Source organism: Micrasema longulum, unplaced genomic scaffold (genome assembly GCF_059751315.1).
Source record: "Micrasema longulum isolate JH-2025_06_02 unplaced genomic scaffold, ASM5975131v1 h1tg001949l, whole genome shotgun sequence".
NCBI lineage: Eukaryota > Metazoa > Arthropoda > Insecta > Trichoptera > Brachycentridae > Micrasema > Micrasema longulum.
In genome coordinates, this window is record NW_028279123.1 from 249,097 (window position 1) to 275,911 (window position 26,815).

Below are 26,815 nucleotides of genomic sequence, written 5' to 3' on the forward strand. Positions count from 1 at the left end.
TCTCCTATTTGGTCTCCATTTTACAGGACTCATATTGACCATATCGAGTCTGTCCAACATTGTTTTTTTCAAGAAAAGTGGCATGGTTGCTCGGATTACTAAGGGGTAATTACTCTTATTTTGAAATAAAGCAATCTCTTAATCTGTCTTCATTGGAGAGACGTAGAACTGAGATGGACCATATATGCATTTTCAAAATACTTAATGCTATAAGTGATGTCCCATCTCTGTTGCAATCAATTTCTTTTCATGTTCCCAACTGTGTCACCAGAAGTCAAAATCTTCTATTTATAAAATCTTCCAAGAGCAACTTTGGTTTTTATGCCCGAATGTCCAGAATGTGTAGATTAGTCAATTCATCACACGACTTGGAATTCTTTGGGATAGATCTTCCGGCTTTTCGTAGATCTCTTCGCAACTAAACAGTGTGGGATGAAGTTGAATTGGCATGGTTTAGCTCGAAGTCTTAGGTCTTTCGTTTTTATGAATATATTGTATACAATTATTGTTTTGCCCTTGCTTGTCTTTGCTAAATAACAGTTGTAATTGGCTTAGGCCGAATATATAATAAATAAATAAATTATCAATCACTCTTTTACTTGGGATATGATAGTGATGGCGAATAATCTTTGTTAGTATTTTTTTTAATATTTTTGATGTCGTGTAACATTTAAAAATAAGAATAAGGTAGGCACAATAAACAGTAAGCCCTCAGAGTAATAACCTAATAGTCGCCAATACGGAGAAAAACCATTCTATAACTATTCATCACAAAGTTAGCTACATATTCTAGTCCTTTTTAAAATTCTCAACTCACTCTTTGATGCGCCTGAACTACTGAGCTCAATAAAATTAAATATCCCAACTAGAAACCTCAGACAAAACTTACTCTTTCATACCGATAACCATAGAACTAACAATGGTTTTTATTCCCCTATGCCCAGAATTCTTAGGTAAGCCAACAAACATACCAGTCTTGATTTCTTTGATAACAAGTTGTCTTTGTTTCAAACGATCACCGAATCAAATTCAATTATAAACACCTTTCTCCCACTTCCATTCCCACAAAGTCTACTATATACCATTGAGTCTTTCTACTTTTTTTATAATAATTTTGTATGCATAAATAAATAAATATTACAGCAATGCAACGGGACGTAGGTACATGGGTTGAGAATTGTGAGCGATAACCGAAACCGTCCATTACTCGTTTGATGTTAAACTAAAAACAAAACCAAAGATTTGGAACGCTTTTTTTCTATGCAATAAAGCTTAAGGGATTCTCTAGAGAATTATTACTCAGAGAGTAAACCATTTCATTTTTTGAAATCCCAAATTGATTTTTATACAAAAGTACAGTACAGCATGGAATGTATCCCCTGAGTAAAAGAGATTTCAGTGTATTATACAAATATAATAATGAGCAAATGCATTAGGTTCTGATTCAATAAATAATTTGTTTTGTACTAACCGCAAAGTGCTGCTCCACTAAGGCCTGCTCGTCCCCTTCGTATCCCGAGATGAGCACGGAGCGAGGTCGGTGATCGACCGATTGGTTTACGAACATGCCCATCTTCGCCATGGCGGCCATCTTGTTGAACTTGGCGCGTGTTGCCGCTCTGGAAAAAAAAAACGAAATATAAATTTGCAAGTTGAATTAAAGAACATTTGTGACTAAAGCACATTTAGTATTTGTAACAAATAAATTTATTTTTGAAGCACTAACTTATAGGCGGCCTCCGTGGTGTAGTGGTCAAGACGCTTGACTTACGCCCGGAAGGTTCCGGGTTCGATTCCCGGTGAGAACACAAAAATTAAAAATGTGATTTTTCTCAAGCCTGGTTGTTCTGTAATGTAATTCACCACTGTAATTGGGCCTCCTGGCCTGTTGTGGTGCAAAAAAAAATGAAATGAAATTAAAAAGAAAATAAAAAAATTGTGTACATACTGGAGATAACGTCTTACAATAATTTGTAAATATTTTTAGTATAACATATAAATTACAAATAAAAAAATAAACGGTGTTTTCAATCAGTGCTACACAAAAAGAATTATAAATATAACTTTTCAGTTCTTTTTTAAATATGGTGTATTCCTGACTGCACTGTTCATACCCTGATAAAGAAGCTTGTGTAGCTATCGGTCGGTATAAAAAATAAGTGGTTAAAGACAAAGTTGTATTACATTTATTTTGTTATTATTTGATTTACTTATTATACTCACCCTATTTTTTTCCTGACAATCCAATAGCTTGCAAAATAAATCATTTAAAAAAATTAGAAATCATTCTACAAAATTAAATTTAACTTAGGTCAGTATTGCCAGGGTAGTCAAACTTTTTCAAATATTAAACGGTATTAATTAACTTAATAAATAAATAATTATTTAATGTATTTTTTCACGTTTGCCTAGTAAAAGTACCTGTTTTTTTTTTATAATCCCGTCAGTAAAATATTTTTTGTGGTAAAACATAACATAGCACCAAATTTGTGTTATGATATAATATATTGTTGGCGGTCTGGCAACATTATGCGTCCACTTCGCGCATGCGGGATATCGTGCAGGGGGGGAGGGTAGTTGGAAAACTTTTGGACACAGTGCAATGTATGCAAACTTGGTTCTACGCGCCTTTTGGTATATTATAATTCAATAATTCTGACCTTTGACATGTCTATCTTCAAATTTTTGACAGATTAGGTCATGCCACAGCTTTCTCGATCTTTCTCATTCTGTATCGATCAACATTCGCACTGTAAATCTTTTACTTGTTCTCTTGCCATCCGGTAGCTCAACATGTCAAAACCAAAGCAGAACTCGAATTTTGACAATAATCTCAGCCGTACATAATGTACGGATCTCGACAGCGTTCAGCTTACTTTCACCTATGATTTTCCCATTTCATACTTCGTTTTCAAACATAAGGGTCGGCACTAGGACTCCACCTTATTTATCAAAAATAAATATAAAATGATTTTCAGTTTTACCTTTGGGGTGTTCCACGCCTTGCTATACCAGTGTGCCTTATGCCGTGAAGTCTCTTCAAATCTGCCACTTTTTTTACCAGGTCAGTAAGATCGTGACCACCCTCCTATAAATATAAAGAAACAATTTTAAGATTTTTCGAGGTAGGGACTCAGTACAAAATGTTGCCAACAATGAGAAAGTTATTCAGGGGCTTTTTTCTAGTTAACATTTATAACTAAGCCAAAATTTAAAATAAATAATTTTTTAATGTATCGTATTATCAGCGCTATGATTTTTAAATTAATCTGCACGTGATGTCACAAGTTCTGTTCAGAGAGTTCTGCTGATTGGTGAGTTGGCTTCAATGGTTGATTCGGAAGGACTTATGACGTAATTCAAAGCAGTTAGTTTTTATTAAAATATTTTGCAATATTATTTTTATACATTTTCAAGAAACTTTGCCGTATAATTCAATGCTCTAATTTTTACCGCGCGTAAGAAATCAACCAACAACAAGAATTGTGGAAGACTTCTGGTTTACTTATCGCCAACGGACCAATCGTCAGAACTGACCGAGAAGAAGCAGAAGAGAACTTAGTCACACGTAGAGTAATTTCAGAAATCATCATAATTCCCTTTCCGCATATAATGGTGCATAGGGCACTGCATTGGTAAATCAATTGCAGCGTATCTTGTAAATTTTTGATACATGAAGGTAAGACGACCTATCTTACGCTTCAGGTAACAGTTCAGGGACAATTAAATATTCCAGTATAAAAACACCCTTTCAAGTAAATGTTTCATATTAACCATGTCGGGAATCGAAACTGAGACCTCTTGCATGGTAGGCAAACGCGCTGACTATTACGCCACGAGGCCGACATTTCAGAAATACAAAACTTTAAAAAAAATCATAGCGCTGATAATAAATAAATATGAAAAAAATAATTTTTTTTTGCTTAGTTTAATAGTCTATTAAAAAAAAAAAACACTCAAGTCTATATTTATATTGATCAATTTGTCCCAGCTCTAAAGTTTTTGCAAATTGATGTAACCTTGTAAGAACGTCGTTAATAATTAGGTTTATTTCAGTTTTTTGTTAGTTTTAAAGCTGATTTTATATATTTATGTTGATTTATATGTCAAGCTTTGTATTAAAAAATAAATTAACATGCCAGATATGAATGATTTTTCATTTGTTCGTGTCACTCCTTAGACGTCACTATTGCTGACAACTGTCATTCTAATCAAGCTATATTTTAAGGACTATAACTCCCTTGTTCAAAGCAGTTCATTTTTATTAAAATATTTTTTTAATACATTTTTGAGAAACTTGAAAAAGAGTACTGAAATGTAATTTTCGGCGTCAGTATGTTTTCTGTTTATCAAAATTATTGATCACATCGATACCCCAAGTTCTGGAGGGCAAAAAATATTTTTTTACAGTTCGGAATTAAAGAAGCAAAAAAGGTCAAAAAGGTTTTAAGGTAAAAAAAAAAATCAATGCTCTAGTGTAATAATCTGGGGAGTAAATACAGAAATACATTAGTAAGAAGAAAAGCCAAACCGCATTTCCTCTCAAATAAAATATTATCAAATGCATACCTGTTGCTTGGTGAACAGATCCAATTCTGCATCTAAAATTTCTTTCTGTGCCTCTTCCTTGCTGCGGGGACGCTTCGCTAACGTGTTCATTGCGATGCTCGTCTGAAAGCGTAACAAAAAATATAAATACATAGAGTTGCGCGGCGGAGTAAATTGTGGAAATTTACTTTAAGAAATTAGCATTCAGTTCGCCAAACATTTTTCAGACCAGATTTTCAGAAATTGTGCTGTTAATTGGACATTTGCCGAATATCATTTTCAAAAAATAAATGTGAATTTTCATTCTTTCCAACACAATAAAAAAAACAGCTAAAACTATTAGGTGTTAAAAAGTTGTGTCCATTTTATTACAAATTTAAAAATTAACAGCACAAGTAAAACAACATGGTAAAGGTTATATACGAGCTGTAGATTTATATAACAAAGAAATACCATTAGAAATAAGAGAAAAAAATATTTTTATTTTTATTAAATGTTAAAACACGTGTGTGGCAGATAAGTTAGCTCTGAAAAAGTAATCGTATTAGGGTTGGCTATGAAGATTTTTTTTTTATGTTTTCCAAAATCATGTGTTTTTATTAGAGTTAATGATTTTGTGGAAGATTTTTCAGGAAATTGTTGACCAACTGCAGGAAAATTCTACTCGTCTGGGTCTTAATATTAATACCAAAAAGACTGATAATGTGCAACAAATTCTGTCCTGACCCTGATCAGCCTCTCTACAGGGCGTTCTTTAAACCCTGTCACATCCAAAACCACGATGATCAGTATGGGCAAGAAGACATATTAGCATATTTAAAAAATATTTAGAACAAAGAATTTTTTTAAAAATGAAATATTAAAAAAAACAAATGGTTGCTTATTTCTGAACGGAAGAAGCGAGGGGAGCGCGGCGCAGTATCAGACTCCCCCCGCCCCCTCCTCGTTTCTCCCCTGCAGAAGTAAGCAACTATTTGCTTTTTTTATATTTTGTTTTTTAAAATTTTATTTGTTGTAAAAAAATATTTTAATGTCCCAATATGTCTTCTTGCTCATACTGATCATCGTGGTTTCGGATGTGACAGGGTTTAATGAACACCTGCATAATAATGGATAGAGGATCGAGTTGACAGCTTTACATACTCAGGAGTTCAGATAACTGAGGATGGAAGCATGCACAAAGAGCTCGCAACCTGCCTAGGAATTGCTGGAGCAACTTTTAACACGATGCGTGTTGTCTAGAACTCTAGTCTACACTCGGTCAAAATGAAATGCCGATTATTCAACTCTCGTATAATGCCAGTACTCCTATATGGGTGCGAATCTTGGCACCTTACCAAAGTTAGAACACTAAACTTCTGAGTTTTGAGAGTAAGTGCTCGAGGATAATATTAGGCTCGAGGATAATAGTGGTGCGATTTTATGGGTAACATTGAAGTCCGAGAACGGACGCAGCAGCCTCCCATAACGAGCGTCCTCAGGAGAACCTAAACCCAAGTTGTCTGTTCTTCAAACCTGCGGGCTCACGCCGTCCTGGAAGGTCGTCGATGATGACTTTTTTACTTTATTCAACGGAACTAAGGGGCGCTGGATTGATAGCGCTGGCTGGCGATAGAGTCTCCCGGAGGTAACTGGTGATGTCCACATGCGCCACTTAGAAGCGGATGTGGAAAAGAAGAAAAATGATATTGTGAATGAATATCATTGTATTGTTGAGTATTTTTTGTTTGTATTGTGCAAGTACTTTTAATTAATTGAACATCGACTTCTTGTGTATGTTTTTTTTCTCGGGAATATTATCAGAGCTTTGTTTTGTAAAATTGTGAACTTTCATGGTTTGATAGGTTAATGTGCTGTTGCGATGGTTGGTGAGTGGTTCAGTGATTGCGTTGTAGGTGATTTTGCATGAACCTTTATCGACAAATCTTCTGGTTATTCCCAAAACTTCTCTGCAATCATTTTCGTTATAACCTTAGTGTTGTGATTAAATGTAAGTTTTATCTTATGACGCAGAACCTTTGCCATTTTGTTTTACTTTTGGTGATAATTTTAAAACATAAAAAAAAGGACACACAATATAACTAACTAGATGTAATAGGAAGAAGACACAAATCCAACGACAGACAGACAGCATAGCATATTTTAATTTATGATAAAAATGTATACTTAATGAAACATTCCAACAAATAAGAAGACAAAAACGTACACAAAACATATACAAAAAAAGACATGCCAAAGGCTAAAACTTGCACTGAACGTGTCTGATCTGTCGCGCATTCGGGTAACTTTGGTGGAACCGAGTTTAGCAGAACGAGTGAGATACAATACTGTGCGTCACTGCTGTGCCTTTCCATGTTTAGTTTAGTAACTTAAGGGGGTTCTCTGGTTTGATGGGTTCGAAAAATTGTTTCCTTAATGGGACTAAAACTCCGTTGTGCACTGCCAGTTTAGCTTCTATTGACATATTTTTATTAGCAATTACTGTGCTTAGTGCTCCATTCATTTTGCTGCCCGCATTCACCCTCCTTTCAACATCTTTTTCTACTCTTCCATTTCTTGAAAACACGCTTCCCAGACACACAAATTCTTCTACTTGTTCGAGACATGCGTTGTTTACATTTATTATGCAGTCAGTAAACTCACTTCCCCTTTCAAATACCACCACTTTTGACTTCCTTTCGTTCATCGCCAGTTCGCTCTCCGCCTGGAGGCATACGTCATAATATTATTTTAATGCATCACGACTTGCCTATTTGTAGCATTCACGGAGGACGAAACAAAGATAAGTTTTGGGTGGTTAGATCAAAAATCCTGATTTTGAAGCTGCCTAGTTGTGGTAATTACCTCCCAATATTATTGTGTGCTTAAGAGAAGACACGATGTATTATTTGTATAATTGAGTTAACTTTTGCTGAGTGGTTTCATTATTATCATCATTCCCCTTTCCACGTCCATTGGTGCGTGCCACGCATTGGTTAAATAAATTCAGCATATTTTTAAAACTTTTTTGTCAAACGCATAACAAGCATTACCCATACCTAGCATCCCAAAAAACACAAATTTTTTAAGGCTTTTTTTAACCAGCAATATTGTTAAACAACTTTAGTTAAATACAAAATAAAAACACAAGAATTTAATTTGTGAGATTTTAAAGGTTATTCTTTGTTAAAGACCCTGAGTGCGAATCGTTCATAGGGGCATCCGGTTCTGCTGTTTTTTCATGTTTATAGTCCTTAAAATTTAGCTTGATTAAAATGACAGCTGTCAAACTCACGTCAATAGTGATGGGAAATTACTGATCACTGATCATGTACCGATCAAATCGATTTTATCAGTTTTTTTATGCAAACATGAGACTCTGTTTCCGAAAATTGATATAAAAACGAAAAAACAAGCTTATTATAGTGTGTTTAAGACAATTATTCACAAAAAAATAAGACATTTATACTTTTTTCATGAACATCACATGAATTATTTTTTTATTCGATCAATTTGTTCCATCTCTAACGTTTTTGCAAAATGATGTAACCTCATAAGAACGTCGTTATTAATTAGGTTTATTTTAGTTTTAAAGCTGATTTTATATATTTTTGTTGATTTATATGTTAAGCATTGTAATAAAAAAATAAATTAACATACCAAATATGAATGATTTTTCATGTGTCAATATAAATCACTCCTTAGACGTTACTACAAAGTTATGTCATCAGTTTTTCTGACAACTGTCATTCTAATCATGCTATATTTTAAGGACTATAGTAATAAGTAATTTTATTTTTTAGCACATGTCATTTTCGAAAATCTAAAATGAAGTAATTATTGTGAAAACTTTTACATTGTAAGTAAATTATTGGTTACTTAAAACCGTTATTTATGTTGTCTCTTCCTCTTAAGTGAGTTTTTGAAATGTGTTTCTACGATCAGTCTAGCCGAAATGGCTGTCAGTAGAAGACGTGCCATCTGCGGACGGGCAAAAGTCACATTTGAGGCGTGTTAAAACAATGACGACATTTGGCAAATTTTTTCGTTTGGAGTCCCAGACTGCAAGGATAATTTATTATTTTTGTAAATAAGTCTTAAGAACGACTATACAGGTGCCACCATTTTATAGCAACAATTCACGGACAGTGAATACTTTTAATGGCGTGTTAAATAGACTCCAGGGCCTCGGCAATAGTTGTTCCCACGTTTCGGATATATTTAGTGTTGGGTATTGTTCTGATAGAACAAATCTACTGAACTTTAGTATAATTATTATATAATAATAATCATCAATCAATACAATTTCTTTATCTACTACATAGGTAATAGATTTCTCTGGATCATATCAAGTCTGCCTAACTAGGTACAACCTGTTTTAAGGCAGACATTTTTATGCAAAAATAAACAATAACATGACTACCTACTAGTTCATTTATTATAGAGTTATACAAGAAGTTAAAAAAATTGGAAAATTGTTTTCAGGCGTTGCCTAGTATGTGAAATAATTCAGTCAGATGAATCTCTTCACAACAATAAAGGTTTCAGCTCTTTAACTTCACTAAAATCAACAAATGGAAGAAATATGGACGTTCAAACATAGGCAAAATGGTGAATGTTACACAGTGTGTAAAGTGGCCACTTAAACCAGCCAATGACAGGTCATAAGCCCTGTAAATGCCTAGACTTCCATATTCCTTTATTTAAGGTATTGTTGTAATTTGTTAATTAAAATATAACATTTATTATTTTAGAATGTTTTTGAGAAAGTTTTCCAATTTTTCGATATGAAACAGTACTTTGTGATTTTCTTGTTTTATTAATCCTTTAAAATGTTTTATTATTTAATTTGATTTTTACGTTCATTTGAAAATTGTTTTAAACTTCTACTGAATGTGATATATAATTTTTAGGTTTGATTTTTGTTTTTAAATCTTGAGTAAAAAGTAATGTATGTTTTTTTTTTAATAATCAAACCAAATATGTTTCATATTATAAATTTAGTAAAAGGCAATTTCGCTGTATATGTTAATAAAATAAAATTTGTTGCCAGAAGTTATTCTTTACAATGTTATTGTATTGCAATAAATATGCGAGTCATTGACACATTTTAAACGAATAGGTGGTTTTGGTTGTTGCAGAACTAAATATACAGCCATTTATGCTCCGAAATCTTTGCAGTTGTCAATAGTATTTTTGATTCTCTATCAATCACCATAACTAATTTATTTCAGATCAATGGTGAACATTGGCGTCATCGTTTTAACAAGCCTCATTTTTTATGAACAAAATGGTGAAAACACGTGGAGACAGGCACGAGGCACAGGTACTGCCAGCATGACAACCCACATTCAGTCATACAAATCGTGCCGGCAGGACCCATTCGTTATATTCTTTGAAAAAGTCCTCATTATTTCAATGTTCAATGCAAAAATCAGTTCTACGAAAAAATATACACCTACATTGTCAAACTAGTATAATAAAATAATATTTTTTTTACTGAAAACTACAAAATATTACACTTTAAATAAAATCAACTTCCTTAAAAAAAACATGTACAGGTAAGATAAAAAATATGTACAAAAATTTGAATAAATTCCAGAATTAAACTAAAATGTATCTATTTAAAAAAAAAAATTAATGTCTAAGTATGAAATAATAGCATTACTATGAGTTTAATATGGTATTACATAAATATTATATTTACTAATAATATGTACATGAGTGAATTTAAGAAGTTTATTTAATTGATGTTTTTTTTTTAGTATGTCCAAATTTTTATCAGCGGAGTAGTGTAACTCATTACACTATTAGCATTAGTCAAGTTATTTATTTGGCTTTAAGTTAGTTCAAAACATCGTAGGAACTTAGGAGGGTTGATTGATATGCTTCACCACTGACCTGCTTCGAGTTGATCGCTTGAACTGATACCGAGCGACAAGTTGAAACCGGCAACAGTTCAGTTACAACAGGCCGCAGACCACTGCAAGTTGCAATGGCTGCTTTTCTCGAAGCCGAGTTTGAGTTGATTTAACACCTCCCATATTCACCTGATCAAACGACGACGACGAACGAATTAAGCATTCTCTTTTACGAAAAGGGAAATACAAAAACTTATGACAACTTCTTACGTGAGAGTTATGTAGAAAAAGAGTTTACGATCTAAAGATTTTTTCCTTACGTCGAATGGAACTTATTTTCTGTATCAATGTACCACGACATTACAGCACCGTTTGCAGAGGGAATTTTTTAACAGTTATTAAAGAGTTAAATATCCAGACTTCCATATTCACTGCTCAAAGAGAAAAAATGAAATAATAACACACGTTGAACCCGAGAATATCTCTAAGATTTGGACATACCGCAGATATTATAAACAAGATTAGGTGAGTGCACAGTTAATGACACAGTATGAAATGATTTAAACACAAGACAACACTATGATGCATGTTTGTATGTAATGTAAACCTAACCGTGAATTTGCGTTTTGTCCCTAAAGACATTTGACTCAAGGTGTCGGCCACACCCGATTCTTCCTGCTGGAAAACACACATGTAACATCATTATATAAATTTCATAATTAAATCTTCGTACGAAATTAAAGCAAACGGAAACACACAGTATCAAAATTGAGAAGTGATTTATCATTTGTTAACAAATCAGAAATAATTTCAATAATATATTGTTTATTAAGAGCAGATTTAGCGATACTATTTTGATGATATATTATAATATATTATCCTTTTTAAAAAAAATGTTATTACTATTTTATTTTTACATCTGAGCATGTTTTTCATTCTTTATTTTAATTCTTAACTTTTAATTACTCTTACAAATTGTCTTCATTTTTAATATTATTTCCATTTGTAAATACTCACTACAAACTACAAACTTTAAAATATCTTTTTTTTTACTTAAATTTTAATTTTTAAAAAACTTCCATTTATGTTTTTTTTACCTTCTCTTTTTTATACTTTTATTAATAACCTTACATATAATTGCTTTATAATATGGAAACTTCACTGGTCCATTAGAGTTAAGTCTAACTGTGCAAAATATTAAACTTTGTAACTGTAAAGTATGTTTCCTAAATAAAATAAAATAAAAATAACTCATAATTTTCAGATTTAAAAACGAGCACATACAAAAATCTGGTGACCAGAGATCAATTTGCTTATTTTTTATTAAATATATAATTAATACATAATACAGTCGAACTAGGTTAAAACAATCACGTAAATAGCGAGATCTCGGATATAATGAGGAAACATTAGTTGACATTTTAGTTTGTGGTTTTCTCCATACATTTATTCACTTTTATATCGAGCTTCTTCTCGGACATACCGAACAAAAATATTGTCAAGAGTTGAGCAAAAACCCTTAAATTGTTTAAAAACATAATTTTCGAAATAAGAACCTAAGTAATAAAATCCAAATCGGAAACTAACTTATTACGCTGCCCCTGGGCATTGAGATCGGTTTACATTTATGATACTATGTAAGTAAAAAAATATCAAATATCTAATTGGTGTTTTCGCCGACTGCACTGACAAAGTATCGCACATATGGTTAAAATAACGTGTAAAAAATCCAAGCTTCGTGAACTTAATAAGCACAGGTTCGACACCTCATTACAATTTACAACTTCTTTTGTAGTATATAAATGACATCCTTGTTTCGGGGGTTTTTGCTATGTTTTTTAAAAATGTTCTACGGTCAATGCATAATGAACATTACTAGTGGGTGATGTCAGATAAGTTGATAGTTAAAACCTAACCCTTAAATTGTAAACATGACTACTAACAAGCGGAAGTGTTTCAATTTTCAAAATTTGGCAATTATTTTTATAATCGAACGTAAAACGTAATACAGTTAAACCTCGTTTTTACGTTTTCCCGGTTTTTACACCGAAATATTTAGGTCCCATTCTTTTTCCATACATTCTCATTCAATTTTCCCCCCAATTAACGTCTTTTACGTTTTTCATAACCCCGGTTTTACGTCGAATTTTTTTCATAACTCATTCGATCTGTCAAAAGACGAGCCGCGCGCCGCCGCCTGAATGGAGAATAAAATCGAGGTAAATAAAAAAAATGTGTAAATTATTGTCTTTAACTAAATTCAAAGTAGGTGCAGTGTAATTGACCATTTTGTTTAAGTGTCTAATTTTTAAGTTTTAGTAAATAGTGACATGCAGTTGACGCGTGTTTAGGAATAATAAAGTCTTTTCATCAATAAATTACGATGCAGAAGGTTTAAAAAAATGGGAATATAAATATTATTTGATGTTATACACACATAATGTGAAAAGGAGATAGTTTAAACAGTTATCATAAAAGTGTGAAACAGTCCGCGATGTAAATGACAGTTGAAATTTTGTGGTGCCATACTAAAAAAAGTGATACCATATAAATAAAATTTCCTAATGTTTAGGGAAAAATATTACAACAGAGATGATTAACATTTAAGAAAAGGTAATATAGAAGTCTAGGCATCTACAGGGCTTATGACCTGTCAATGGCTGGTTTAAGTGGCCAGTTTACACACTGTGTAACATTCACCATTCTGCCTATATTTGAACATCTATATTCCTTCAATTCTTTCATTTGTTGATGTTTGTGAAGTTAAAGAGCTGAAACCTTTATTTATGCGGGTGAGATTCATCTAATTGAATTATTTCACCTACATACTAGGCAACGCCTGTAATATGTTAATATAAACGGCTCCCCAGGGAGTTGAATCCAGTCCTTGTCTACAAAAATTTGGACAAACTCAAAATATTGTTTAGGGAAAAAATCGTTATAGGCATTTGATGCAAGTTCAATTTTTATTTTCGTGTTTATAAGATTAAGTAACCAAGATAAAATTATTTATGTATGTATTTTTTTTAATTCAATAAAAAATAACATATTGCAGTTTTGTTTGAAAAAATGCAAAACATTTTTAATTATATCATTGGTAAATATGAATAATCCCCAATCATGTTCACAGTTCTTACAATTTTTCTGCAGTATATTTGGTATAGTCTAGGACAATTATATTTGAAAGAAATTTCATTTTTTTATTTCCTCACTTTAAAGTTTACCTCGGTTTTACATTTTTTTTGTTGCTCCCTTGAAAAACGTAAAACAGGGGTTTTACTGTATGTAGAAGTGTGAAAAAAGATTTCTCTATCGTTATCACATTGTCAACATTGTGTCAAATTACAAATGTTTATTTATCCAAATTTCAAATTTAGAAACTTGTATGTTTGTAAGCATTTATTATAATTTTCCATAGTGAAAATATGTAATGATGATTGGAGTTAGAAAACCTTTATCTGGTATGACAAGTAATGCTTATAACGAGCAAATTCAGTCAATCTCGTCTTCCTCGTAATAACCAAATTCCACTGTAATTACATAAAATGATACATGATTATTTACTTCTATTACAATCTACTTTTACATTTATCTTAAAGCTGTTACTTTTCAAAAAAAGGTATGTCAACTTAAAGAGACAGGTGCCCGGCCATGATCACCTTATTTTATTGACTTAGCATTATGCTACAGGGCGTGCATATTAAGGTAAATTGCAAATTTCAAATTTTTTTATAGTACAAATCATGTTTGCACTCATTTTCAGACAAAAAAATACCCACTGTTACATGAGAAAAAACGTTTCAAAACTGCTGGCAGCGCTGTGACATCCGCCATACAAATGATGGCACCGTTCTCTTTGGAAACCATAGATAAACATAGTTGAGCCCGTTCTAATAATTACTAATTATTTGTTTATTTTATTTTTACAAATATGTTTGTATTTTTTATTTTATTCAGAAAACATAAAGAAGTTGTTCATAAAAAAATATTAAAAACAACGATTTTCTAACATAGACAATGAGGTAGTAACCTAGAAACCGGTCAAAGTGTAACTCAAAATTAAAGTGGTTTATACAAATTTATAAATATACAAGTGTAAAAAGACCAATTAAGTTTTCATAAATTATAGAATAAGACCCACAATGAGTTATTATAACTCAGGGAGTATTATATTTTTGTTGTATGTAAAAAATATAGTAAATATAAATACTCTTATAAGCCATATGGCTTTTGTTATAACATTGAATGTAAAATTTTCAAAATCACCCCTCAATTTTTATAGAAGAAGAAATCGCATATCATAACACAAAGTGTAGGTAATAAGAAAAGTAATATAAAACAAACCTGCGGGGCAATTTTGTTCATGTTGATGAGTTCTTTTTTGGTTTTTTCAACATTCGCCTGGATGATGTTTAGGGTCTGAAGGATTTCCACTCTTTGGGCGGGTGTTGGATTAGCTGAAAAACAGAAAAAAAAATTGTAATTAATATTGTATATGCTTTCAGTATCCAGAAAACCCTTAAATTACATTTTCATTTCGTTCAAGCGACCGATAAAAAAATGCAAATGGAGGGTAGTGAAAAAAAAATTCAGCAAATATTTTTTTATTCAAAAAGTTATGGAGTGATGTTTGAACCATTTTCTTATTGCATCTTTTTTGAACATCATATTCATAAATAATGTTTGTAAAACACGATAAACCATCTAATTATAACTAGAACACGAAAATGGCAGCAATAAATTATTGTAAAACACAGTAAACTGTTTGTAAAATAACAACCAAAAAACATAAAAATGGCAAAAATAAATGTCCATAAAGCAGAAACACAAATTGTCTTTAAAATTAAAACAAAAAAAAACACAAATACCGTCCGTAAAATACAAAAAAAACTGTTCTAAGTTTTGTATACTGATTTAATTTACAAACAAGTCGGTATAATGATACTTATTGAAATATGGTCATAAGGAAGAATGAAAATATCCGACAGGCTTTTAAAATAATATAATTCACAGAGAAAGGGGCAGCGAAAGTATTAGAGTAAGATTCAATGAAACTGGCTTTAAAATTACAATTACCTCAGACAAAATAGTAGGTATGATGAGAGAAGACTTACTTCAAATGGGAAAAAATTAATCGCAGAAAAAAAAACGCAAAACTGGGTTTCTTCAAATGTACTGAAAAATTTGAAATTCAATAGGACTTGAAAAATTATTACGTAAATCATATTGTGTAATATGAAACAATAAACAAAAATTGAGTTAGACCAATTTCAGCAGATTATACTGGAATTTTAGCGCACGGAAAAGACAATGCAGGACTAATGACTCACCTTCCAATCGCTCAACGAGTTTTTTAGAGTGGGCGATTTGTTTTTCCAGAAGCGTCTGAGTACATTTTCGGATCCCCTGCACTATCTCCAGTTGACCCTCTCCTCTTTTCTTCACGAGAGCAGCCATCTCCTGAAACAATTATGCAGGAAAACGATTGTATTATACAGTTATGACATGTGCCCGTACGAGTGAATCCTACGAGAAAAATGTGTCTGCAAAAGTGTTCAAAATACTTGCATGTTTGAAAAATTCCATTACATTTCTGAATGAAACAATATATCTATTCAGTTTTTCAGTTGCTGTGTTTTTAAAGCATTGACTCGTCACACACTATGGTATTTGACCTCCACAAATATGCATAAATTAAAATGCCAAAAAAATATCTGGTTGATTGAAATAATACCATTTTTGTGAAAAATCACTTTAAGGGTGCCTTACAATTCTAAACTTCTAACTAAGCTAACAAAGCATATAAAACTTAATATTTTATAAATTTAAATAAGTATCATTCATCATCATTCCCTTAGTGCATAGAGCACTGCATTGGTACACCAATGAGGAAGTTCAGTGTCTTTTTTATGTTTTTATTTGTTAATGGAATATTACATTAAAAAAAATTATATTTTTATATATCGTATTATCAGCGCTATGATTTTTAAAAGTTTTTTTATTTCTGAAATAACTCCGCATGTGACGTCAGAGGTTGTTCTATGACAGATCTTCCGATTGGTTCGTTTACGGTGACCAAACCGGATATCCTTCAAAGCTCTCATATCATTGGATGGTTCATATGAACCAGTGACGTCATTCAAAGTAATGCGTTTTTATTAAAATATTTATTCTTATTTTTTTCATGCATTTTTAAGAAAGCATTTTTTGTATCCAATTTCCCGTAGGGCTGAAGTTCCTCATTGCAGCGTATCTTGATAATTTTTTTGTTACATGAAGGTGAGATGATCAGTCTTACGCTTCAGGTGTCAGTCCGGGGACTATGAAATATTCTAATGTAAAAACACATTTTTAAATAAATAATACATACATTCATATTATTATTATAAATTAAATTTCTCTTTTGAAATTTTGTATTACTTCTAAAATCGCTTTAATGAAATTTTATCGACTTCTCTTGGTTTAAAATCTTCTCCTTATATTGCTTTTTCAAATTTTAAATGATTACTTGCCATACTTGTTATTCCTTCTTTATTTTTTCTTTTTTCTCTGCTGCCATTGGCATGTTTTTATACTTGTTATACTTGTTATACTTTTAATTACTTATATTATATATGTTAATAAAATCAATATATTGCTGCTCTTACTATAATGTGTCATTAATTTTGAAGATGTTTTTTAAATTGACCTAAATTTAAATTTACTGTCTTATATTTCACTTAAAGATTCTTCTTATCGTTTCTTTGAATCCCTTAAAATAAATATGTGTTTATGTTTTTCCTTTTTTAAAAAAAAAATGTTATTACTATTTTATTTTATTTTTACATCTGAGTATGTTTTTCATTCTTTATTTCCATTCTTAATTCTTAATTACTCTTACAAGTTTTCTTCATTTTTAATATTATTTCCATTTGTAAATACTCACTACAAACTACAAACCTTAAAATATATTTTTTTTTCACTTAAATTTAAATTTTTAAACAACTTTCATTTATGTTTTCTTTTTCCTTCTCTTTTTTATACTTTCATAATTAACATTAGATTTAATTGCTTTTTAATATGGAAACTTCACTGGTCCATTAGAATTAAGTCCAATTGTGTAAAATATTAAACTTTGTAACTGTACTGTATGTTTCCTGAATAAAAGAAAATAAAAAAAATAAAATAAAAATCTATAAATGTCACAAAAGTCCGTAATTAAAATAATACTTAAGAGTCCCGATACAGACATCTATTAAAGAAATATTCCATAAATCACAACTTATGACACCAAAGCAATTATACGCTAAAACAAAACAATACTCTAACGAAAGACATAACCCAACAATACAACACATACAAATAATATAATCACTAGATCCTCAACATAAAGACAACTTAAACAAATACAAACTAATACCACTTTTGGACAAAAAGACTTTGAGTTTTATGCAATTAAAATCTGCAATTAATACAGGTATACATAAATGAAATATAAACATAAATACGTAGTGTTTGAAATTGTCTGAACTTTTTGTTAATTATCTCTGTATATCGGTACCTCAGAGGCAGACGGATGCAAATCCAGAATTTTATGAAATGACATTTCGATTTTCGTATGCAGTTTACGATCACATCCATTGATTTATAAAAAATGTAAGTCTTATAATGAAAGAACCAATGTATTAAGATACTGAAAATACAAATTAATGCTATAAATGATTAGAAATCACGTAGAGAAAGTAGATTCTTTTGACTTTTTTTAAACATTTGACTTTAGGATTTGCATCCGTCTGTCTCCGTAAGTCTTCTTTGTATATTCTCACATATAAAAATATTTAGAAAAAAAGTATATTGTTAAATGTATTTAGAAAAAAGCATATTGTTAAGTGTCCTCGGCACGGGTAACCCCAGTGAGGTTGCATTATTTTTATTATTAATCATTGTTTATAATGGAAAAAAAGAATGAATAAATGTCAACCATACCGGAAATCGAACCTGAGACATCTTGCATGGTAGGCGATTGCACTGACCACAACACCACGGTGCCGACGAAGTATAAAGTATACATATTTAATACCAGGAAATCTATATAAAATTAGTGAATTAGAAAATTAATACGGAGCGTTCTCCGGTTAGGATGGTCTCCATCTTTTATGGTTTTAAATTTAAGGGTACAGATAAATGAGAGAAGCAGCATTCCGTTTGAGATCTGAACTGACTGTGACTGTGGATGATGATAGCCAACCTCCACCACATGTGGCAATGTAAGAAGGCATTATGCGTACCTGAAACATTTTTAATTTTTTCTCTTCACAAATATCTAGACACGCTGGTTTATCGGCAATACACTGCACCACATTTTCATTTAGGTCGACTTCCATAGCGGTTATACTCAATTGGATAAATACGAAGACCAGGAAAGAAATATACTCAGTATTATGGGATCACGATCACAGACAAATGTATTTAACTCTGCGCAGGCTCACACAGGACTGACAATTGAGACTGATGATTCATTTTTTGCCAACACGATGACGTTTTAGATTTTCACACAGATTGTCAATAAGGAATTTCAATGGTTTAAAAAAAAAACATGCATTTTTATTTACAGCGTTATCACTGCTGTGTTGTTTTTTTTTACTATTCTGTAATTTTGAAAATCCCCACTGAAACTACAAAATTACACCACCCCCGACATCACGCCACGAGTTCAAGCCATTGAGTTTTTCCGACATTTAAAAGTACAATTCTAAAGACAAATTATTAAATTTGTACCCGCCGCTGAACACCGAAAAACATGGCTACCCCGGAAACCAGAAATCTATCACAACACGTAACAACGCTATAATTAATAATATTATGCAGAAAGCAACCAGTCACCAAAAAATGAAACTGAGATAATAGCACTTTCGTTAAAAGAAGGAAAAATCTAATCAACACAGCAGTTAGAATGTTTTTTACTTTGAGAAATGATGAGTAATGAATGCATTCGTTTTTTTTATAGTACAAAAAAAAAACTCAGCAGTTTTAATGATTTTTAAAGTCTGACTGACTACACAACCTACGGTGTGTATTTTGCAGTAAACAGCCAGCCCTAGTAAAACTATTTTGTATGTTGTGTCCTTATGCATTGATCACATTATTTAATATTTATATTAAGGGTACTTAATTGTAAATAATTAGTTGATTAATTTGTTATAATAACTTACAAAATAAATAATGTTTCAAAGAATATAATATTCCTAAAATATGTATTTTGCAAAAAACAACCAGATCTAATACTTCATACAACCTCTGAATGTATGAGGTGACACTCATTTTCATGACATTTTCAGAACGTGATTATTACAGATTTTTGTATGAGAGTGGCCTGGCTGTCTTTAGCAGAACATAGAATCGACCTTCCTAAACCCGATAACATCAATATGTATTTTTTTTCAAAATTGTGGACTGGCTACTTTCTGCATAACTACGTTCAATTGATTTACTATTGTTCATTTGTTATTTATTATGCGTTCACATGAGCCCGTGACGTTTCGAAGTAGAATATTGAAAATATTTTATCAATTTTTATACATTTTCGAGAAACTTTGCGGTACAATTGAATGTTCTAAATTTGTAAAAGTTTGTAATAGTATTTTTTTTTGTATCCCATTTCTCGTAGCACTGAAGTACCCCATGGTGTATTGAAATATTTTTTTTTGAAAAGTACATAAACTTCGAAAATTTTAATGAATAAAATTGTATCTTAATTATAATTTCAAAAAAATAACATGAAGGCAAAAAAACTTTTAAAAAATTAGGAAAGAAAAGAAAATTTTGAAACAATGTGAGAAATAAAACCAGAATTTCGGGCGAGTGTTGTCGACTCGACGGCTACTCTTCTAGGTGAAAATCCCGAAAACGGATCTCGAGTGGAGTTAAGTCCGCCCCGCGGTGTAGTGGTTAGCATATTCCCTCTACTACATTTAAAGACCCGGGTTCGATTCTTGGCTGGGTGGACGCAAAATATTAATAATAAATATTTAAGTGGTTTCACACTGCAGTACTTCACTGTTCCTGTACTGGCGCCTGAAGGGTAGGACTGATCACCGTGCCTTCGTGTAACGGATGATCGAGCTATGACACATTTGGTTTAACAACCAAGTACCCCGAGGGAGTGAACAAGAATTTGATAATGACAGTAATCAAAAAAATATATTACAATAAAACGGGGAACACAACAGTGTTAGGTAGTTAAAATATAATAAACAAACCATCAAGCTGTCTCCCCATAGGGATAGGCAGAGAGGATAGAATGCCGTATCACCCTGTCTTTACACCTAGTCCTCGATTTCTCTACATTCATACATCTTTTCGTGCATGCACGCCGATTATTCCGACTTAGGACATGTCTATCTTCAAATATTTTATGTATTTGTCTTTCTCATTTTCTGCATCCATCAACATTCGCATCGTAAATCCTTTTAGCCGATCTTTCGCCGTCCATTCGCTGTACATTTCCAAACCAACGCAATACTCCTTTCTTGATTTTGTTAATAATGCTAGATTCAGCCTCAAAAAATGGACGGATCTCAACATTTACGCAAATATCGCAAATAGTTTTACCATACATTCACCTGAGAGATTGCATTTCGACAGCATTCATATAATCTATAATTATTATTGATCGTAAATAAATAATATTATTATTATTAATTGAATTGGCATTCACTTCGTAACAATTATAAATTATTTAAAAACTTTGTGACTAATGATACACTTTACTTTAGTTTCGGGAGAGCACTCCTTCCATCAACGGGTGTAATAATGGGTGAATTTATATCAGCAACAATGTTTTGAGTATGTCCAAATGTCTGGAGACTGGCTGGATTTACTCCCTAGGGAGTTATTAAGATCTAAATTTGAGGCAGCAGAGAGGGAAAACACCTTTGAGCAGGGAATATGGAAGTCTAGGTATTTACAGGGCTTATGACCTGTCATCGGCTGGTTTGATTGGCCACTTAACACACTGTGTAACATTCACCATTCTGCCTATGTTTAAATGATGAAAGTTTCAGCTCTTTTACTTCACAAAAGTCAACAGATGGAATAGTTAAGGAAAAGTGGCCACTTAAACCAGCCAATGATAGGTCATAAGCCATGTAAATGCCAGACTTCCATATTCCCTTCTTAAAAGTGTTTTCCCTCACTGTTTTTTTTTTTTTAATAAATATTTGCCTTTTTATGATTTACCCAAATATTTAATTTTTGAGGGCCATTTTCAACGAGTTGTAAATAACGCACTATTAGAAAATGGGAATCAAGTTAGGGTAGAGTGTAGTCAAACAAAAAATTTAGAGTTTTATATCACCCGTTGATAGAGGGAGTGCTCTCCCGAAACTATAGTTGTGTTCTTCTGAGATAATAGAGCGTGTTGTTATTTTTACAAAATAAAATTTGTTATTTTTATAATATTGTTACTAATTTTAAGAAACAGTTTGAGAATCGCTGTGAGTTTTGTCTTTAGTGGGAGAAGCTCAGTTCATGTCTCTACTTGCAGAAAATAATGAGTCAATGTTCTGATATTGGGGTCAGAGGTTCATAAACTTTGGATGCATGTTGTAACATGTACTATTCGAGTAATGATGCACAGACGGTCAACTGATCGCCATTATTTTCCTATCCGCATACAGTGGTGCATAGAGCACAGGATTATCACTCCACTTGCTTGACTGAATTTTTGAAGATCCTCCTTACTTTACTCTGTTTTTACTATACATACACATTTTTTATTTATCACAACTTTTACTATGTTTTTTTAAAAGGTTTTTCTTTTTACTATTTTTTTACTATTTTATTTACCTATACATACATAAATATATATTTGCTATGTCTTTTACTATGTATTTTGTTTTTTACTACGTATTTACTGGGTTCAAACATATGTTTTTTAGTATGTCTTTTACTATGTATTTTACTAGGTTTTTAAATACATTTTATAATATATTTTTTACTACATTTTTACAATGTTTTATTAAACTATGTATTTTACTATGTTTTCCACCATGTCTTATAACTTTATTAATTTTTCTATGTATTGTTTACAGTTTTTTATATATACATATATATTTTGATTGGTTTAGAATGGGGTAAATATCCCTAGTTAGATAGTCAAAGCAACGTTGCATAAATGTATAATTTTATGTATATAATATGATATAATAAATAAATTATTATTACGGACAATTAATATGGCAAAATATTTCATTTTTTTGCACCAAAATAGGCCGGGAGGCCTAATTAGTGGTGAATTACAGCACAGAACACCCCCACCACCCAGGCTTGAGAAAAATCACATTTAATTTTTGTGTTCTCACCGGGAATCGAACCCGGAACCTTCCGTGTGTGAGTCAAGCACCACTACATCACGGAGGCCGCCATTTTCGTAATATAATACGTCAATTCTATGAATATTAATTAAATTTATAATTTAAGTAAAACAATGGCGCTCCAAACGCGCTAGCGAAAGCTTTCCTTGTTTCATGACACATATACAAAAACCAAAAATGTCTCCGATATGGATATTCGCTAATAAGCGGAATGGGGAATGTTGTAGAATTCTACATAAAAGTGGCCACTTGAACCCAACCTATGACAGGTCATAAGCCCTGTTAACGCTCGAATATCCATAATCTTGAAACAAAAATTCTACCCATCTCTGTAGTGATATAAATAATAATTTATTAGGTCATCACATGCTTCAGACATAAACAAATAATATAGAGAACAGGTGGGTTTAATTTTTTTTCTAAAACATCACTTCACTCGTTACAGTTTTGCACTATTGCTGGAAGAGCATTCCACGCCACGGGTCCTCTGACCGCAAACGCGCGTTCATCGAATTTAGTGCGCTGGTTGGGTAGAAGTATAGTAACACTGGTAGCGTATCGAGTTCATTTTTGTTGCATGGACAGAAAGGCGATCAGTCTCAGAATCAGTGAAATATTGTAGTGTTCAATATTCCCTTCATCATTCCCCTTTTCACACCAAATGGTGCATAGGGCACTGCATTTGTGTACAAAATTTAACGTATTTTGATAATCTGTTACATGAAGGTAAGGTGATCAGTCTTACACTTCAGGTGCCAGTAGGGACGGTGAAATTGAATGGAATATTCAACCATCATCAAACAAAAATTTCACATCGATCCTGCCAGGAATTGAGCCCACCTCAAAAATGGTAGGCAAACTCACTCGATTTTTTTTTCAGGATTTGATCTGGTAAAGACAATCGAGTTGAGTAAGGATTACAGTTTTTGCTCAAACGAGTGCAGAATTGTGAATGTTACAAGGTGTGTGAGTGATCACTTAAATGAGTCAATGGCAGGTCATAAGCCCTCCAAATGCCTAGACTTTCATATTCCCATTTTGAAATGTTCTTCATCTCTGTTTTTTTTATATTTAAATTGAAAGTGAAAAAATGTTTAGATCCCCTGAGGTTATTTATAGACTTATTTACAAATTGCCATGTCTAAAAATAATGCTACACACATTTAACAGGTTTAGATTTTTTTACATCCTTTTTTTGCTCACTTGTTTGACCGGTTCATAGAAAATGATTTCACAAACCTTTACCCTAAACGGTATAAAAAATACTCGCACAACTTAAAATATTTTAAATATTTGAGGCACTAATACTCACAGCACATCGGCATAAATGTGTTTACAGGAAAAACCTTCAATTTTATACATAAATGCGTTATTTATGCATTTTCGTTACTATTAAATGTGTCATCGTTGTAATAATCAGATAAATACATTGCATGGGTGGAATAAAAAGAGTTTGTGCAGGATATCGGAATTCCACAGAATATAGATGTTAAAATATAGGCAGAATAAAGTGGCCACTTAAACCAGCTCATGACAGGTCATAAGCCCTGTGGATGCCTAGACTTCTATATTCCCTTCTGTAAAATGTTCTTCATGTCTGTTGTAATATGTTCATATTAACAGCTCCCTGACAAGTCTAAACATTGAAAAGTACTATCAATCTTTTCCTGGCAGGCAAAACATATATCTCACCCACATCAATAACAATTTCCGCAATGTTTGATTATGTCCAAATGCCTCAAACCACTTAAACCAGCCAATGACAGGTCATAAGCCCTGTAAAAGCCTAGACTTCCATATCCCCTTCTCAAAAATTTTCTCTCTCGGTTGAAATAAATTTTAATATGAACAACTCCCTGGGAGGAAATCCAGCCAGTCTGCAAGCATTTGGACATAATCAAACATTGTTGTTGAATTACTACCTGGTAAAAGAAGAAGTATAAAAATTGGAAAATTGTTTTCAGGCGTTGCCTAGTAGGTGATTTGGTTCAGCCGGATGAATCTCACCCACGTGATAAAGGTTTCAGTTCTTTTACTTCACAAAAGTCAACAGATGGAAGATTTGAGGAAATGTGGATGTTCAAACATGGGCAGAATGGTGAATGTTACACAGTGTGTAAAGTGGCCACTTAAACCAGCCAATGACAGGTCATAAGCCCTGTAAATGCCTAGACTTCCATACTCTCTTTATATAGCCATTAATAATCGCGGCCCAGGTGCAACAGAAATCAACAGTGAGACAGAAAAACCAAATTTCTTTAGAAAAGTATAAAATTACTCACAGCGGAAAGATTGACCTCTGGTTTTAGTGCGACGGGCGCCGTTCCGTTGTCGATCTTGGGTGGCGCGGACGCAGCATCCCCGTTGGCCGGAGCGACGGGGGCGCCGGCCAGTGGAGACGCGGCGGGTTCGCCGTTGGCCTTGCCCTCCTCCTGCTTCTTCTGCAGCTTTAGCTGTTTGGCCTCCGCCAGGGCCGTGCTGGTGATCTTCAGGTTATCCTTGTTGATCAATACCTGGACAAGAGATACGGAAAGGTCAATTATATCAACACCCCACCCCATCTATTTTACTTTTTATTTAATATCTAATTTCTTCAGACTTCCGTATTATCATCTCTTAAATGTTCTTCACCTCCACAATAATTTGATAAAATTAAGATTAATTTTTTATCAATCGGCGACAGCCAACTGTTTCCCGTTAGAAAATTCGGCCTATCAGACCTCGTGTAATCGGCCCTCCGCTAACAGAAATGCTTTCAGGTCATGGTGCTTTCCGAAAATATCTTCATAGATTAAAAAAAAAAAAGAGATAATGATCGCTGCCCTTGCGATGGACTCATCTCCCAGGACGTCCTCTGTATATTACGCGTTTGTCCTAAGTTTGATGTCGAGAGGTTAAACTTCAAACAAATACGACAAAATTTTTGAAAACCCAGAGGAAGTAATAAAAAATGAAGCTATTGCGGAAAAATACATTAACTTTCTGAAGACCTTAGATATAAAAATGAAAAAAAATAATGAAGGAACGGACCCCGACTTGTGAAAAATAACTATTGTACAATATATACATACTAGCAAATAAAGCATTGTATGCATAAGCAAAGCAATAAATAACCGGGTCAAGAGGGAAAAAAAGAAGAAAAATCAGTGCTCAGAGTCTCAGTTGATCGGCCCTTTGGGCCTCAGTTGATAAGGATCTCGGGCACCTAGAATTATCGGCCCCTCTGGGCCTCATGAATATTTTTTTGTTGTACGGAGCAATCCTAATGCAAGAAAAGAGAATCTGTCACTCAAAATAATATGTGCAAAAAGATCGGTTAGGAAGCGATTAAACTTGAATAGTGAAGAATCTGTAATTTAAAATAATAACAGTCAGCTGTAGTAAACATACCTTGTTATGCGATACGTGATTATTGTTGTTATTATGATGCTGGTTGGCCACCACTGTCTTGTCTTTCACGGGAACTCTCTGTCCGGGAGGAACATTCTCTTGTTTGCTCTAAAAAAAGGTTTAAAAAACACAAATATTACTTTCTTTAATATTTTGTAATTTAATTAGTGACACATGTGATTCTATAATGTGGAGGTCCAGTGGTTTTTTTTCATATTTTTATATTTGTTAATAGACTATTAACTCATTGCACCACTTATAAAGATGACATAATTAGTTCATACAACACACTATTTAATTTTGACACATTTTTTTATTACAATAACATTAAGACTAAATTAATATTTTGTAATAAATAATATAAAATAAATTGTGATTATTACATTTTATTATGAAATCAGTAACTGAAATATGCTTATTTATGTCATTTTTATGAATAAAGATATTGTCATTCAGTTTTAATGTAAAAAAAATCACTTCAAAGACAAACCAGCGAATCGCCAGCTTTGTGAGTCAGTGACAAATTGACCTTGGCCGGCAATTCGCCGGCTTTGTAATGCAATGGGTTAAACTGAGCAAAAATAATTTTTTTAACTTTTTTATGTATCATATTACAATATTATTTCCATACATTTTATTTATTTATTTAATCTTGAAATAGGACACACATAAACATATTTTTAT

The 26,815-nt window shown here is 32.4% G+C and overlaps 1 protein-coding gene and 1 long non-coding RNA gene across 4 annotated transcripts in view; both read right to left on the reverse strand.

The window, feature by feature from the left end:
* The window catches only part of swm (Zinc finger protein swm), a 52,137-nt gene that overhangs the window by 4,656 nt on the left and 20,666 nt on the right, over window positions 1-26,815 (reverse strand). The window contains exons 14-21 of one of the 3 annotated variants that reach the window (XM_088238699.1): window positions 26,132-26,239; window positions 25,024-25,254; window positions 15,719-15,848; window positions 14,733-14,845; window positions 11,001-11,063; window positions 4,570-4,671; window positions 2,985-3,088; window positions 1,472-1,619 (exon numbers count right to left, since the gene is read on the reverse strand). In XM_088238699.1, the coding sequence (XP_088094825.1) occupies window positions 1,472-1,619; window positions 2,985-3,088; window positions 4,570-4,671; window positions 11,001-11,063; window positions 14,733-14,845; window positions 15,719-15,848; window positions 25,024-25,254; window positions 26,132-26,239 (999 nt within the window). Of the gene's footprint in view, window positions 1-1,471; window positions 1,620-2,984; window positions 3,089-4,569; window positions 4,672-10,280; window positions 11,067-14,732; window positions 14,846-15,718; window positions 15,849-25,023; window positions 25,255-26,131; window positions 26,240-26,815 lie in introns of those variants that run through there. The other 2 variants (XM_088238701.1, XM_088238700.1) reach the window with 2 other exon arrangements.
* On the reverse strand, window positions 6,950-8,288 carry LOC148273452 (uncharacterized). The gene is made up of 2 exons (XR_015824577.1): window positions 7,188-8,288; window positions 6,950-7,083 (listed from the first exon to the last, which is right to left on the reverse strand). It is a non-coding gene; the product is annotated as an uncharacterized LOC148273452 (long non-coding RNA).